Source organism: Microtus oregoni, unplaced genomic scaffold (genome assembly GCF_018167655.1).
Source record: "Microtus oregoni isolate MIOR12 unplaced genomic scaffold, Mior012 000034F_ref0000314, whole genome shotgun sequence".
NCBI lineage: Eukaryota > Metazoa > Chordata > Mammalia > Rodentia > Cricetidae > Microtus > Microtus oregoni.
In genome coordinates this window covers 8419833-8437569 of record NW_024543093.1, presented here as the reverse complement: position 1 = coordinate 8437569, position 17737 = coordinate 8419833, and the positions used below count along the sequence as shown (strand labels likewise).

At 47.4% G+C, this 17737-nt stretch overlaps 1 protein-coding gene across 2 annotated transcripts in view; it reads left to right on the top strand.

The window, feature by feature from the left end:
• The window catches only part of Rnf144a (ring finger protein 144A), a 121444-nt gene that overhangs the window by 84957 nt on the left and 18750 nt on the right, over nt 1–17737 (top strand). For both annotated transcript variants that reach the window (XM_041630499.1, XM_041630498.1), the window contains 3 exons: nt 10892–10996; nt 11159–11219; nt 17516–17723. In XM_041630499.1, coding sequence (XP_041486433.1) covers nt 10892–10996; nt 11159–11219; nt 17516–17723 — 374 coding nt within the window. The remainder of the gene's footprint in view (nt 1–10891; nt 10997–11158; nt 11220–17515; nt 17724–17737) is intronic.

Sequence of the window (17737 nt, the reverse complement as noted above, 5' to 3'; positions counted from 1 at the left end):
ACACACACACACACACAAATACACATATACACATATATGGAAGCATTGAGTCAGGCACCTTAAATATGCTGTTTGTGTTTGTCAGTTATATATCGCTACATCTGGGTGGCAAAAGAAAATGCTGCAGTCACTTGTAAAGGTATAGAAGGGGAGAGGGAACTCTCTTTAGACTGTTCTTTGAAAAGCCCCGTTGCTTCTGACTTTAATTGCCTTGCCGTTCTGACTGTGGAGTGTGGGCAGCTGCCTGTGGAGCTGAGATGAGAACGTGGCTGAAAGTCTTTCCTACCTCCCTGCCTGGCTGTCTTCACCGTCCTGTTCATGGCCGGAACCCTCTGTTTCCTTTATGCCTTCAGATCTAGGAGCCTGAGCCTTAATTAAGCCCACGTCTCATTCCCAGAAGGCTCTAGGCTGCCTCTCGGAAGCAAGGAGACTTTCTGGTTCATTATGTCTCCCTTCGATACCTAGCTTAGTGCAGCACTCATAATAGCTAATCAATAAAGGCTCAGGATAAGAACTGAAGCGATTTGATCTCTCTCCGAGCTCACAGTCAAAGACACATGCCTCATTAAAGCCCCAGGAAAAACTGGTATCAACCTGCTGGAACGGAAAGTGCTTTTGATGTTTTCAGGAGGAGGGCGAGAGCAGGACAGGGGTGGGAGGGACTGGAGACCAGAGATGATGGAGTGGCTCACACCGTCTGATTAATGCAGGGCTCAGATCTCAGCCAGCGGATGAGCTAGGACTGGAGCTTGGCAGGGTGTGCTAGAAAGTTAGCTTCTGCAGAGTGCCTCCCTCTTGCCCGAAGGGATATTTCTACAGTTTCCACTGGTCCCCGAACACTGCTCTGCCATGAGTGCTTTGGGACACACCGGCTTCTCTCTAGTGGCCTAAGGCTGTCAAAGTCACAGATAACATGCTCTCTCTCTTGAAATACTGGTCTTCCTGCCTTTCTGGCAAGCCTTTCGTTTCATTGTTCCTTTTGTTTCCATATCTAGAGAATTCTTGTAAAACAAACAAACAAACAAAAAAAGATGCTAACTCATGCTAAGGCTTCATTTAAGTCAAGGAATATAAGACACAGACGGACACTGTTTTCTCAAAGAAGCCAGGTCAGAAGTACCAAGGAGGAGTGTCATTTTGTGGCAGTAGTGATTTTTTTTTCTCCTTCCATAGCTATTTTCTAAAACTGAAAGTGTTGGAGATCAGCATCTTGTCTGTAGCTCTGGGGTACTGAATGACAGGGGTGCCTGTGTGTTGGCTGAGAAGGGTAAGCTGTGTCAATATGCCATGTTAGCTACACAGTGTCTCCTCTGCTGGGGTCACTGGAGTCAACACGCCATGCCAGTTACACATTGTCTCTTCTGCTGGGGCCACTGGGGTCACAGCAGTGTGAGTAAGCCATAGAGGAGCAAGAACCCCTTATCAGACAGATAGGAAAGCAATACAATTGTTTCACCCTGTGTAGTGATAAGAGCGGTGGGCTGCGGCCTGGCTCCCGGCTAGCTAGCTTTACCCGAAATAATTACAGGGAAACTATTCATTTAAACACTGCCTGGCCCATTAGCTCTAGCCTCTTATTGACTAATTCTCACATCTTGATTAACCCATTTCTGATAAATCTGTGTAGCACCACGAGGCTGTGGCTTACCGGGAAAGATCCTAACCTAACCTTGGGCCGGAGCTTCATGAAGTCTGCCTGTCTCTGCTTTCTTCCTCCCAGAATTCTGTTCTGTCTACTCCACCCACCTAAGGGCTGGCCTATCAAAAGACAAAGGCAGTGTCTTTATTAACCAATGAACATAACACATAGACAGATGACCCTCCTACATCAACCCTGAAAGAAGATACCCTGCCTCAAGACAGAGCTACAAAGGGAATAGTAATGTCAGATCCAGAGAAGGAGGATGTTTTCCCACAATACTCTCTTGATGTCATGGGTCAGGCCATTGTGTGGGTCCTGCGAGTCAGAGTGCCCAGCTGTGGAGGAATGAGTTTACCCTCCACCACTAATTGGCTCTTTGTTGGTGGTCGGGAACTTGGCATGGTTTTAGGCTTCCAGTCTTCTCTGGTCTTCATATCCTGGAATGAAAGTTGTCTATGATCACCACGGTTCATGACCTTTGTCTCTTTTCTGTCACTGACAGCTCCTTCATGTCTCTTTGTGGTGCATGTCAGCTGCTTGTGCCCATGGCTTATACCAGGACCAGGTACATGTCCCTAGATGAAGAAGAGGGGAAGGACTGTCACCAGTAACTGAACCAAAAGAACAATTCTTTCCCAGGAAAAGGCCCAGCCGTAGGTCCTGACCCCTGGGTTAGCTAAGGTCTGTCTATTGATTGGCTCAGCCAAGGGCCTGGAACCTGTCTCTGATCTCTGGACTAGTCTTGCTAAACCTCAAGACCAAGCAGGCAGGGAATGGTTTTGGAAGAACACGGGATATGGCTCAGGGAGGGCAGTCAGAACATTCCTCTGAATATAGAGGATAAATACCCTCCCTTACTAGGCTCCACCCACTGCCTTGGTTTTCCTCTCAGCCCTCCTTGAAGCCTCTTGACTCCTCCATCATCTGGGGTTTAAACTGACTCTGGCCTTAGTCGAGCACTGTGGTTCTGTTTCCTGATATGGCTTTACTGATGGGAGGAGTCTTCAGGCACAGCAGGGTTGTATACCCATTGACTTGTAGGTTTATCAGGGTGTGGAGAAATGAAACTGGTCTTACCATATGAGGTCAGTCTGCCCTGGTCAGAGAAGATTCTAGCAAATCGTTTCCAGAATGTTGTTGAGCATAGGTACTGTGGTAGTTTGAAAGAAAATGGCCCCCAAGAGGAAGTGGAGCTATTAGGAGATGTGGCTTTATTGGAGTAGGTGTGGTCTTGTTGGAGGACATGAGTCACTGTGGAGGTGGGCGTGGAAGTCTCATATGCTCAAGCCAGGCCCAGTGAGACAGAACACTTCCTGTTGCCTGCAAGCCAACATGTGGGACATTGGGCTACTTCTCCAGCACCATGATGATAATGGACTAAACCTCTGAAAATGTGAGCCACTCCACTGAATGTTTTCCTTTATAAGAGGATCAACAGATGGAGAAGTTAGACCATGTGTCAAGAGTGTTGCTCAGCATGCCCTGATTTCCAAGTCTGCCTTCTATCAACAGCATCAAGTTTATTTTTATATGGGACACTGATGAACTGATGAAATTCAAAAATGAATACACACAGAGACACACACACTCACACACACTCACACACACACTTCTGTTAGTGATGCCCTAACAGCCACGCTGTGCTGTGTCCCATTGAAGTCTGAAGTCCTTGTTTGGTCCCAATGACATGTTATGTAGAGCCCAGCCCGTTACCCTGGCTGAAGCAGGACGGTTTATTGAGTGTCCTGACGACCTGTTATGTAGAGCCCAGCCTGTAACCCTGGCTGAAGCAGGACGGTTTATTGATGACCTGAATTCCTTCACTCTTCACTCAGAGCCTTCGAGAGCTTCATGCACGCTCTTCCAAGCTGACATGTACATGTCCTAATATATAATATGACAAATGCCACAAGCTTGAAGATGAGATTCTTTGTGCAATAAGAAATGACAGCTCATGTCCTGATGGCTGAATGTCACAGCCAATTCTCTTGAATGAGCACTGTGTAGTGACAGCTACTTGTCACCAGAATTTGAACATCCATGTACCCTCTTCCTATATATCAGAATAAAAGAGGGACAGTCCCTGAAACTCTGATGTCTGGTGTCCACTGCAGCCCCCAAGGGAGATGGGATCCTCTGAGGCAAACCTACCTTCTAGCCCCTGCTTGTCTGAACTTGGCTGTCTAAGCTTTTCCTCTACTTCCTGGTCATCATTTGTGCCTGTAGAACCTGGCAGTTACGCAGTGACTTCTCCACAGATTTCCACCACCCTGAAGAGTCGCTTTCCCTCTTCCCATCCTGGCTACTAGCCCGTCCGGTGACATCATCTGTGATAGACATTTGTGCCATTAAGCAAAGCAGAGTGACATGTCCCAGGGAGGAATACAATCTCTCTCTGTATGTCATGGTGCTCTTTAAGAACATGTTACCCCCATATCAATTTTCTGAAACAAATCAAGGAACTGGGGGCTTTTATGTAGGTATTTTCTCACCCACCATGGGTCAAAGTCACAGTCCTTTCCTACTGCCCACAAGCCCGGGTACCTTCTGTCCTGGAAATAGTGCTATGATTACCTTCCTTTTTCCTGTTTTGTGTCCATCCCCAAACTGGCCGTTGTGTTCTTCCAAGAGGCTTTTCTATGGCATGTGCAAATAGGTCCACTCCCATATCCAGTGTTGAGAAGATCCTCTGAAGACTGTGTTCTATAGTCCCCCAGCCTGTTGTCATCACGATGTCACAAACATAAAACCCTAGGTCTCACTATTTGGCGGAATGATCTTTCACTGAGTAACAAATTCATGTCCGCCTTAGTGAGGCTGAACAAAGCGAGTTCAGGCCTCCAGTGATGCCAGTCTCGGAACTGACATGTGAGCCTGTGTCACGTGGTGATATGCTCAGACTTCCAGGCTCACTACACATGCCAGCCTGTACCCTCCCCAGGCTCTGTTAAGGGCCCATAGACATAGAGGGTTCCCTTGGCCTCAATCTCTTCCTCGGGTTCCAGAATACTTCCCGGATCAAAAAGATTATGTTGATTTGACCTTGAACCCTGGATGGGAGACAGATTAGCACCTGTTCCAGCCAGATCTCAGCTGGTACTTTCTCTGGGCCCTGTTAGTTCAGGCCCTTTGTGGACCCTGAAAGGTCTTTTCAGTAGGCAAGCACAGTCCCCAGCCTCTGTGTGCAGCCTGGGAGAGTTTCCCCATTCACTCTTCACTGGTTACCTGCAGCTCCAGGCCCCAGATATCCATCCCCTATTCCCTGGACATTGGAGAAGCCGTGGTTTCTGTGTAAGCCTAGAAGGACAACAGAGGGATGCAGGAGTTACCACTTCTCACACGACCTTGTTTGAGAAGAAGATGCTGGACAGGGACACTAGATGGTCATGCTCCTCAGATGCTAAGTTGGTCATGTCATGACCAGGATGGCCACTCTATTTTAGATTAGTGGGTGAGGTAAGGTTGGGAGGTAGGAGTTTTTGTTTTTAATCATTAAAGCATTTAAAAATATATAGTTGAAGGTAAGGAATTATAGGAAGTGAATAAGTAACTATCCATGGAGTGTCTCCATGGTGAGAGGCAATACCAACCCTTCCGATGGGGAGGTTATCAGCACAGATCCAGTGATGAATGGAATACGCACAGAATAACCAGACACTGGCAGCAGACATGCTTATTAAGTACCCTTGTGCAGGTGAGAGAACTCTTTTTAGAAGCCTTGGGAAGGTACAGGGAGGTTAGTACCTGTTATTTTTAACAAAATCTCAGTTGTTTGATTTCACCCCAGATGCTGGGGTGGAAACCTACTAGCTCAGAGAGGCAGAGGAAGCAGTGAGCTGATCCTCCTCTTTGGCTCTCATCTCAGAAGGAGACTCTTCTCCTATCCCATTTGAAACAAAAACTCCTCCCACGGGATGTCCCTCCCTTCTCCTTCCTGTGCATCTCTCTATCCATCCACCTTACTCCCTCTTACTCTTTGGTTTTTTTCTTCCTGTTGACTGGCTGCTTGCTCTGGCGCTAGACCTATGGTTGGTTTATTTAGTCCTGCTTACACTAAATAAGCAGAGAGCTCTTGGATTAAAGGTGTGTGCTAGGGCTGAGCCACACCACAATTAGAAACAGGTTTCTCCAATAAATAACACAATCTCGGGAGTCAGAGTATGATCAAACATCCTGAAACAAGTAACAGGTATAGCCGAGGGTGTTGGTAGAGCTGGGTGCCCGAGAGCACACACTGCATTTACTTTGGAGGCATGGTGTCCCTATTTTGGCAGGAGCACAGACTAATAAAGAGGAGTCGTTTCCTTCTTATTTTTAAACATGTAAAGTCTGGATTTTATTTTTATTTCATTAATTTTCAGAGACGTTTCTATTTCGGAAGCTTGTGAGTGACATCAGGGCCTGTGGTCTTGGGGCCTGCATTCTTTGCCAGAAGAGGTGTGGGAGGCAGTTTACACTGGGTTTTCAGGGCCATCCAAAGTCCTCATAAAGCTGTCTTAAGAGGGCTGTGCTGGTCAGCCATCTCCCGATGTGCCGTGTGCCAGCCTCAGGATCTGCAGCTCTCTGCAGGCCTGTGTGGGCAGCTCGCTGCTGTCTCAGGTCACCAAGTCCTCTGCTGAGATACAGCATTCAGTGGCTAGGTTCTGCCTCAACCATATGTCGATCTGCTCAGCAGTGATTCCCCACTGCCTGGCACTGTGGGGTGTGGATAATGGAAGAATGCTAAGCTTTTCTGACCTTCAGAAAACCTGCCGTCGGATGGAGGAGAGACACAAAGGTCCTTCACTGTCAGCTCTGGAAATGCTGGGAGAATGCTGACGTCCTGCCTTCACCTGGAGCCATTTGTCTCTGAAGCGCACACATTCGAGAGTGTCATTTCCCATGTCTGCCAAGCTTTCCCCACACACTGGGCCGAAGGCTCCCAGATGATGGCTTTAGCCATTGTGACAAGAGTGGTTCATGGGTGAGCCAGCATTCAAAACTAACTGTGATTCCAGGGTCCTTGCTGCCAAAATGCTATTCTCGGGGCCCGCCACTTTGGTCTGCAGCTAAGCTACCCAAGTGGTCTTTGTTAACTATGGTTTGTGATTAACTTAGGCCACCCAGGTCTGAGTGAGCCACAGTGTCTGGGATCTTGTCAATGGGTTGATCAGCAGCCAAGCAAGCCCTCGGAGCCAAAGCAGTCACAGTTGACTAACTGGAGAGCCAGGCCAGTTTCTGTGGCCACTGTTCCTTGGCAGGAAGGAACTGTTCTAGTGCAGTGGGGCTGGGGGGGGGGGGGTCCTGGCCAATCACTCTTTTCAAGTCTTTCAGAGTTGGAAACTGCAATGTCTGGAACATTCTGTGACCCCACTCCTGCTCTCCACTCCTTTCCATAGTCCGTGCTCTTTCCTGAAGGTTCTTTGCTCCTAAGACCCAACCTTTTATCTCCCAAGTGTTTGCTGGCAGCAGGTGATGCTGTACCCTGCTGTCTTGGTTAGTTTTCTGTTGCTGCCGTAAACACCGTGGCCAGAAGAGGAAGCTGTTTACTTCATCTTAGAGGTTAGACTGCATCTTTGAGGGAATTCTGACTGGGCAAGAACTTGAAGCAGAAACGTTGGAGGAAGGCTGCTCCCTGGCTCATCCTGCCTTTCTCACACAGCTCAGGCCCCAGCCTGTCTAGGATGGCAACCCCCACAGTGGTCTAGGCCTTCCTGCACCACTTGGAAATCAAGACAGTCCCTCATAAGTCACAGCCACCAGGGCAATCTGATTGAAGCAATTTTCTGGTTGAGTCAGCTCTTCCCAAGTGGCTCTACGATTGTGTCACATTGACAATAAAAGCTGCGTTGTGCCTTTGTGTTGATCCAGGTGTCAGGTTAGTGGATGGAGTCTTTGTTCGATGGAAATTTTCTGATGGAACAGAGATGCTTCAAAAATGATTGGTTGTGCTATGAGAGCCTCTCTCTCTCTCTCTCTCTCTCTCTCTCTCTCTCTCTCTGTGTGTGCGTGTGTGTGTAATATATGGGTGTGTGGGTGTGTATGTGTGTGTATTTGGTGTATGTAGGTGTGTGTGATGTGTGGTGTATATGTGTATATGTGTGTGTGTAGGTGTGTGTGTGTGGTGTGTATAGGTGTGTGTGTGTAAGTGCATGCATGCGTGCATGTGTATTAGTTTTCTGAGATAGGGTTTTACTCTCTAGTTCAGAATGGCCAGCTATATAATAACAAGAATTCACTGTGTAGCCAGGGTGACGCTGAACTCATTATCTTCCTGCCTCATCCACCAAAGTTCTGGGATTATAGGCCTAAATCGCCAGACCCAGTTTAAGGAGTTAATTGAGGGAAAAAAAGAAGGAGAAATCACACAAGAAAACGGAGCAGACCTCAGAGTCAGGCACATGGGCTCTGGGGGCTTAGTGCCTATGATGTTTGTAAAACACAGCTCTGGGCAGTGTTTAACTCCCTAAGCCCCCACTTTCACTGTGGTAAATGGTGGTGATAACACCTCCCACGCTTTCCGTTTTAGGGCTATTTATTGGGCTAACAGAGGCAAAATGACTAACAACAGTCTGCTATTTGGAAGGCATTTGATTAAAGAAAGATGAGAGCTACATTAGGAACGGTATCTATTCCTGCCTGGGGGATGTTTATCTATTGTAACAGAAGTTTTTCTGGTTGTCTAATTTGTGTGCGTGTGTGGATGTGCGCGCGTGATCTCTTTAAGACATCTTTTTGCTATTAGATTGGAAAACAAGGCTTGTGAGTCATGACCTACTTTGGGTCTGGAAGAGGGCTGGGGCTGGTTGTGATGGACACAGGAGCAGCCGCTTGAGTGGACAAATCAATATTCCCATAACATAATCCCGGTCTGTGCTGCTCAGAGATGCAACCCTTCTGGCTGCTGAGCTTGTTCTTGGGGTTGCAGCTGCCCAGACGTGACTCACTGCTTGTGGCCATAAGCGAGCCTTTGAACAGTTGGGAGACTCCCAAGGGCATCCATCTCTCACCTGGTTTAATTGTCCTGTTTCCCCATTTAGAGAGAATGAGGCTGTGCCATTATATTGGACTGTAGCCAGAGTTGTCCTAGAGTTTTCTGAGTTCGGTTGGTTTGAGACATTCCAGGTTCCCCCAGAGACCCAATTAAACAGATTTAATAATAGACAGTAAAGTAATGATTTTGTTTGGGCTTTTTTACACCCGTGACTGTAAACTGCATACCGCTCAGGCGGGCGAATGAGACAACAGCCCCTGATTACCTAGCCGATATACCAAGATTACACCAGGTGTTTGGTTATTCTTTATTTCTCTCTGTCAAGAAAGCCACTGAGACAAGCCCGCTGATTTTATCATCTAGGGAACTAGGTGCCAAACACATCAAAGATGTACCCCCATGGCCTCAGTAGAGAGACCAAGATTACCTGTGTGTCTGACTCCAGTAACCGCAGGGTTATGCTCCCTTTCCACATTGGCACCATGGACAAGGCATGCCATTTCCCTGCCCGCCACACATAGAACAGACCTTCACCACCAAGTCAAGTGTCAACCTCGTAGCAGATCCACAATGCTGTCTGAATGGAGGGGGGCAGGCACTGCAGCCTGGGCAGGAGTTGGTAATAGTCCTATCTTTTCTGGTTACCTGCCCTCTCTTGTCTTGGGAAGGCTTCCCATGGATGATAATTAGTTTGTTTCTGGCAACTCCACCATCTTTGGCCTCAGGCAGAACTCCAAAGCATCTCTCATCCACAGGTAGATGTAGGTGGGCCATGGTCAGAACCACAGTCCTCATCAGAGCCCTAGCAGGTACACCAAGCTAGGGCTCATGCCCGAGGGCCCCTGCTTAGAGCAGTGGTTCTCAACTTTTCTTTTTTAGTTAATTAATTAATTCGATTTTCAAAAAAAATATCAATCCAAGCTCTCACTCCCTCCCCTCCTCCCATTCCCTCCACACACCCTCCCACCCCACCCCCATCTAATCCTTAGAGACGGTTAAAGCACATTGCTTTGTGGAAGGTCCAAGGCCCTCCCTATTATATCTAAACTGAGTAAGGTATACATTCAAAAAGAATAGGATCTTAAAAAGCCAGTACATGCAGTAGTGATAACTCCTGTGTGCCACTGTTAGTGACCCCTCAGTCTGCCCCAGCCATGCAACTGTCAACTACATTCAGAGGGCCTAGTTTGGTCCTATGCTTGTTCCTTCCCATTGAGCCTAGAGGTCATGATCCTAGAGAAGCTTAGGTGAACCCCAAGAAAAACATATGTAGATCCACCTGGAAATTGGAAACAGACAATAACATGACAAAATTGGGAGCATGGGGGTGGGGAAGAAGGGAGGGTGAAAAGGGAAAAGGAAGGGTGAAGGGGAGGGGTGAGAAGAACTTGAGGGAATGGGATAGTCGAGATGGAGGAAGGACAGAGATAACTTGATCGAGGGAGCCATTATAGGGTAAGCAGAAACCTGGCTCTAGAGAAATTCCTAGAAATCCACAAGGATGACCCAGGCTAAGACCCTAAGCAATAGAGAAGAGGGGGCCTGATTTTGACTTGCCCTGTAGTCAGACTGATGACAATCTTAAATATCACCATAGAACATTCATCCAGCACCTGATGGAAACAGAGACAGAGATCCACATCGGAGCACTGAACTGAGCTCCCAAAGTGCAATTGAAGAGTGGGAGGAATGAGAATATTAGCAAAGAGGTCAAGGCCGTGATGAGTTCACCCACTGAAACAGTTTACCTGAGCTAATGGGAGCTCACCAACACCAGCTGGTCCTCAACCTTTCTAGTGCTGCAACCCCTTAATACGGTCCCTCATGTTGTGACATCCAACCATAAAATTATTTTCACTGCTACTTTATAACTGTTGTTTTTATACTATCATGAATCATAATGTAAATATGTGATATGTAAGATGTAATATGTAAGGTATCTGACATGTGACCCCTGTGAAAGGACTGTTTGAACCCCAAAGGGCTCACGACCCACAGGTTGATAAACACGGACTTAGAGCCCATGATGTCAAGTCTCTGTTAAGCTGCTGTGAGAATGGCTCTTCGGGAAGTTGGTCCTGCCTGCCCTCTCCTACTCCCTCCCTCTCTTTATCTTACCATTTTACATCCATACCTTTATTGCCCCAATAGGCATATCTTGCCAGACTAGTCGTTAACATATCTCCCAGGGTTAATAGCTAGCCGTTTGCCTGACATATCACTTTATCTTTGGTGTTTGGGAAGTATGGGTGCTTATACACTTTTCTTTCTTTCAGTGCCTGAAACAGTATGTTGAGCTCTTGATCAAAGAAGGACTAGAAACTGCAATTAGCTGCCCGGATGCTGCGTGCCCTAAACAAGGCCACCTTCAGGAGAATGAGGCATGTTCACTGAGGGAACGCATGATTTTGTCGCCTGTGTATGATGGATGGGCTGTGGCTGGCTTATCCGAATCCTGTTGTTTTCTCCTTGGCCTCATGTTGCATTACATTTTAGCCCTCTGCATCCTACAATCCTTATGTCTGTTTTTTTTTTCTTTGCAGATTGAGTGTATGGTTGCATCTGAAATTATGCAAAGATATAAAAAGCTACAGTTTGAAAGAGGTAAGTGGCCTGCTGTGTTAGCCAGTGTTGAATCCCACAGAAGAAGGTGGGTAGCATTTATGGAGCTGTCTTTTGGGAGACGTGAGTGTACATCATTTGACGGGAGTGGGGAAAGATGCAGCAGGGATGAGAGCATTGCTGCGAATCACACCTCTCAAGTAATGTTGCGGTAGAATCCTCCGAGCCGTTCACAGCCTGGCCGCCTGGGCTTGTGACCTACTTGGCAGCAGAAGGAACTCAGGGGACACTATTTATATACAGAGATTGAGGATTCTTGTTGGCCTAAGGAGATCCCTAGTTCATATTTTTCTTCAGCTGGGTTTGGGTCTAATGGTTTCAAACTCTTAGACTCGCCCTGTGTTTAAAAGATAATGGTGTGCAAGGAAGTCCCAGAGCTTGATACCCCTGCAGGTACCATAGTTGAGCACAGAGTCTAGATTCATCCCACTGTTTCAGTACCCCTTGAAGGCTTAGATAGCAGTGCTCGTGAGTAACTGAGCCTTGGGCCTCAGTGAGTATCCCAGGCTGACATAACCACAGTCCACACCCATGGCAACGGGGTGACTTCTGCGGTTTTTAACTCTAGTGGGGTATCTGACCGTGTCTCCCACCCTGAGAACCAACTTCTCTGCTCCTGTTGGGCCCTTAACAGACCTCTGCTTACTAGATCCAATCCTGATGAAGACAGAGAAATGGATGTGTGGAGTATATTCAGAGGGGTGTTAACTTCTCTTGATGATTCCATTGCCAAGGCCTGAGACATGCCGAATGTTGGGTGAGCTCCACCATTGTAAGATGATGTTTGGAAGAACCTAGAGGTCCCATTGGCTCTGATCTCAGAGACTTGAGGTCACCTGCAAAGAGAAGGTCAGAGACAGTGCAGTGTGGGTGGCTCCTCCCTCTAGGAGCGCATCCAGGGAGTGCCTTGACCATGCAGCAGGAGCTGCTGTGACCATGCCTCCTCTCCCTAGACACTGTGAGCCTGCATCAGAGGTCTGCTCTTGAGCCAGACCCCAAGGTGACGTGCCTACGTAGAAACACAAAATGCAGGGCAGGATGCAGCTGGGACAAAGTGGCCGTGGATGCTCAAACGTGTGAGGCGTTAGAAGAAAACAGGAGCCATGCTAGAGATCATCTCTAATTTACTTAAAATGTCATATATACACACATGTATACATATATGTGCTTATGTGTATGGATGGATAACTTCAAAAATCAATCGGGGCTGGAGAGAGGGCTCAGCAGTTGAAAACACTTAATGGTTCTTGCACAGGACCCTGCTTGGGTTCCCAGCACCCAGGTGGTGGCTCCTGACCATCTCTAACTCCAGTTCTGGGAGGTCTGATACTCTTTTCTGGCCTCCATGAACATGGCATGTGTGTGGCTCACATACATTCATGTAGGTAAACACATGTAAATTGCATATATGCACATGAAATGAGATTAAATAAATGTTTTACAAGGCCAATAAGGATTTTTAACGACTTTAAAGTTTGTTTCCCAGAGTCTGTTTCTCTAAATGGCTCGGGTCACCCTGGGACAGCTTACCTTAAACCTGAGGCTGTTGCAGCATTAAAGACAGAACAGGAGTTATAGAACTGATTACTTTGGATCTCTGAGAACCTCAGACTCTTTCAAACTAACTTTCATGGGCTTTTCACAGAGACTTAGAGTTGTTTCAACCACAGGAAAATGAACTATCTGTGACATCAAATTCAAAAGTGTAGCTGGGTAGGTTTTTCTGCCAGATAATTTTGAGCTTTCTTTTTCCTCTCGGTGGTCTGGCTTCGTCTAAAAGATCCTGGCTCTCGCACCAGAAATGAATCACCTTAACTTAGGTTAGAAAAATAATGAAAACTCTCACTAGAAGACATCTTAGCAGCCTAAGGCTGAGTGATGTTTTAAAAGGACTTGGACTTAGTACCACAGAAGTATGGGCCAGATGGGATGTTAGCAGTGGGACCTAGAACACTGCGTATTCTAGCCAGCTCCTTGGACCAACCTAGAGATAAGATCAGAAAGCTCATTGTGACTTGCTTCCTTCCTTCAAAGTTTAGTCCACAGAGGACGCCTTAGGAGGAAACTCGTTTAGATGATTTTCTAACATGGAGAAGTCCTACAGTGGTTTTAGACTTCAAAAGGCTCTCTATTCAGCCCCGGTGTGTCTCGACTGACCCAGAAACCTGGATTTTCATTTTAGATTCTTGGCCTGTCTCCCTGAAGTCTTTGACCATCTGGAGGCTAGGGAGTGTTCTCGCTTACTGCTTTTGCTTTCTGGAACCTTCTGCCCCACTGGGCTCACTCTAGAGAGAGGGCCACGGAGCATCTCTTGTGCATGCCTGTCCTGTAGCATCTGAGTGTGTGCCAAGGAAGATGGAAGCCTACATATGTTTATCTTCAATCTTTCTGGAAGTCCATGCTATCCCAACTTGATCCTTTTGTTTATTAAAAGAAAAAAAAAATCTCAGAGTGATTAGTAACCTGGGCAGATACATTTCCAGCCCTAACAAGAACCAGAGTCATCAGTATGCAGTATCTTCCCAATAGGGTCTAACCCACCACTATAAGGGCACTAGTTGAATCAATTAACACAGCCGCAGGGAGTACATGAGGGTGTGTTGGGTGCTAGTACCTCAGAATACTTTAACATCCCATCTGTCTAAAAATGTAAACCGCCTTTATGAAAAATGATCAAGCATTTTCTAGTAGAGCTCTTGGGATCTGCTTCACCGAGGGTCCTTGATGTGGGAAGTCCTTCTGTATATGTGTTGCTTTTATTGGTTAATGAATAAAGAAGTTGTCTTGGGCCCACACATGGCAGAATAGAGATAGGTAAGGAAAACTAAACTGAATGCTGGGAAAAGAAGGCAGAGTCAGGAGACACCATGTAGCCACTGCCAGGAACAGATGAGCCAGAACCTTGGCAGTAAGCCACAGCCACGTGGCTATACACAGATTAATAGAAATGGGTTAAATTAAGATGTAAGAGCTAGCCAATAAGAAGCTAAAGCTAATAGGAGAAGCAGTGATTTAATTAATATAGTTTCTGTGTGCTTATTTCTGGACTGAGCAGCTGGGAATGAACAAGCAGCCTCCTACAACAGGTCCTGAAGAAACTTATGTTAATCCCAGTCTCTTGAAGAGAAGTTCTGCAGGATAAGTATGTCTTTGGCAGAGTGAGGTTACGACTGGCTTCTTTTGCTCCCCCAAGAAAGCATGACTTGCTTCCTGTTAACATATCTCATGTACATACATGTGAATATATAGTATAATAGCTGTACTATGCTATATAAGACACAGCATGGACAATGGGTTCTTAATAGACACGGGTGGCAGTAAAGCTGAGAGATGCGTCCATACATTCTAAGAGAAGCACATGAACGCTCTCTGCCCTGAACTTCATTACGGACTGATCCCTGCTTCTATGCACAGCTGGAAGGATTGAGCAGTGGGAAGAGCAATGAGCATATTAATAGATTTCTACTACCCTGTTGTCCTCACAGCGCAAGGAGAATGCTTGCAATCCGCTCAGAGGCAGATCTCTTCCCTTTGCCTGTAGTGAATCTCTCCATGTGGTAATAGGCAGGGACATATCATGGCCCTGAGCAAACCAGCCATAGACTTGAAATTGCTGCCATGGAAACCTGCCTTAGGTCTCCCCTCCATGCCACAGCCAAATGGGCCTTCTTTGATAAAGTTCCAAGGTAGCCTCTCTCACTGCCATTAGAAGTATATGAAGAGAAACCTGTACCAACCCCACCCCCCACACATACACACTGATGTCTGGGGCTTCCAGAGCATAGGAGTGTCAACAGACAGGACATAGGGGTTCCCAGGGTCTGAGACCAGAAGCCTACTCCCAACAAGGTTCAACTAAAGCATGATGTTAAACAGAAAGCCAGGGGCCTGGGTCATGTCACACATTTAGCATGTCCCCCTCTCCCCAGAACTTCAGTAGCTATGCAGATAGAATGTACCATATTGGTTTGAGGCCAGGCAAGCTCCCCCAACACATGCCCAGAGAGACAGGGACAGAGGGCTAGTAGGTGAAGTCAAAGTTGTGTGTTGAAGGAGACGAACTGCTAGCAGAGAGAATCCTGAGGGTTCTTGGACTGTGGGAGCACCTTGGGGATCTCCTCCCAGCATGTACCTGAGGTCTAGGAGGTGTTAGGGAACTCTCAGCATCCCAAGCCTGCAGGGAAACCCTTCTTCATGTGCCCCAGTTCTGTATCCACATGTTCAGTGGCCATAAACCTCCTTCAGAGAGCAAACATTGACACCCAAGTTGGACAGTAGCAACAGTTCATTTTCTCCATGTCAGGGGCATCTCAGAGGTTTTACAGTATTGTACTGGAGTCTGATCAGTGTGTGAAATAGATTCTCAGTCCTAGAGTCCGCTGTTGTCACAGGCACTATCTCTGGCCCTCGCTTTCATACCAACAAGTTTCTTTTATGCTTTTGATGAACTTAATAGTAAGGCAAGGAGGAGTCAGCCTGCCACAGCTAGCAGATCAACTCATCAACCCATCTCCTACCCCACCCCCGCTGCTATAATTTATGTTTCCTCAGAACCTTCATTTATGGGTGGTAGCCTGCTCTTAACCCCAATAGCAAGCCAAGTTGATGTTACAGAAATTCTCAGATCATGTGGTCCTTAGTGATGTAAATAATCCCCACGCTGCCCTTTACAGAGATAGGCCAGTAGAGGTAAGATCATGACTGAGCTGACAGGCTTGCTCCTTCAGCACTGAACAGATGGTCCCCTATTCTTGAGGAACATGGAGCCCTTAGAAGGGCACACACAAGCGTATGAGTGCTATGCTGCTTCAGACCTTGTAACTGAACTTATTTGTAACTGGTGATTATTTGGCTCACAACTGGAAATTCTATAAGTCCGCCATGGTGGGAAAGGCATGGTGGCGGGGATGTGAGGTGACTGGTCTCATGGCCTCTTCAGTCAGGAAGCAGAAAGAAATGAACTCCTGTTCTTAGCTCAGTCCAGGACCCAGTGCATGGGCAATGGTGCTCCCTACAGTTAAGAATGTGTCTTCCCACTTCAATTGTCCTCATTTAGAAGCTGCCTCACAGACATGCTCAGAGGCTATGTGCTCAGTGATCAAGTTGGCAGTCAATGCTAATCATTGTGGCCCTCTGCACTCTCAGTCTCCTGGGTGCCCCATTGTAGAGCTCCTGTCTTTGAGTCAGGTGAGCTGCAATGGCATCTGGCTACCTGGAATAGGGCTGGGATGTTTGCCAACAAGCACCCTTTGCTTTGCACATTAGCGAACACCTTTTTGCAAACTGCCTCACCAAAATCCAGTGCTCCCCAGGTTGCTTCCCGAGCACAGCCTGACTCCAAAGCTGAGGGCCAGTGGCCCATGCAACCTTAAGATGGCCTTGTGATCCGCTGGCCTGCTGTGGTCCCTGTTGGAAAGTTAGCCTCCTGTTTGCACCTCCCACCACACCTGGTGAGAGGGCAAAGTCCCCCAGAGAGAAGGGAAAGTGAGATGCCCGGCTGGCTCGCCACGGAGGCCAGCTCAGGACAAGTTATAAATACGGGTTTTGGATCAGGATTGTGAAGGAAGAGGAATGCCACCATATCCTGTTTTTAAAGTAAACTTCCTGATCAGTCCCATTAAGAAAGGCTTTGCAGCAGCTTGGGCTCAATCTGCAGGGAAGGCAAGCTCCTGGTTTTACCCAGGTTTAGACTTGGCAAGAGAATCTGTCTCGAATGTGTGAATCAATGGACTAGAAGACTAATTACGAACCAAATAAGACACCTCGTTCTAGAAGTGTCATGGTGAAAACCGTGGTTTTGTATGCCACCTTAGATGGTAGAAAGGCAATAAGACTATGGCAGCCTCTTCTTTCCTTCTTCCTTTTTACATTTCAACAGAAATTTGCCAGTGGCTGTGTGCAAACCTGATGCTGGGCCAGGGCTCTTACCTGACTGAAGGGAATGTGTCCTGGTGCTGGTGGGAACATGGGGTGGGGAGGTGCAGAAAAGATCTGGTGTTGTTGGTGTTCAGAGAAACTGGGCTGGGTGAAAATATAATGGCACTGGATGGTAAGATGGCAGCGGCAGGAGTCCTCAGCATACTGGGTACTAGGGTGAAAAGCTGGGAGTAGCTTGGGTGGGGTTGGATGAACGTCTAAAGTGTGTCTGGCTGGGTCACCTGGATGTCCTCCATTCCGACTGCCTTAGTCAGTGCCCCAGAGGCTCTCTTCTATGCTTACCCTCTCCGGTGTCCGTGGTTTCCTGCATCTGATTTTTGTCTTCTGTCTCCTTGTGCCAGAGGTGCTCTTTGACCCTTGCCGGACGTGGTGCCCAGCATCCACTTGCCAAGCCGTGTGCCAACTCCAGGACATAGGGATTCAGACCCCCCAGCTGGTGCAGTGCAAAGCCTGCGACATGGAATTCTGCTCTGCCTGCAAAGCCCGTTGGCACCCTGGCCAAGGCTGCCCCGAGACCATGCCAATCACCTTCCTTCCTGGGGAGAGCAGGTACCGCTGTGTAG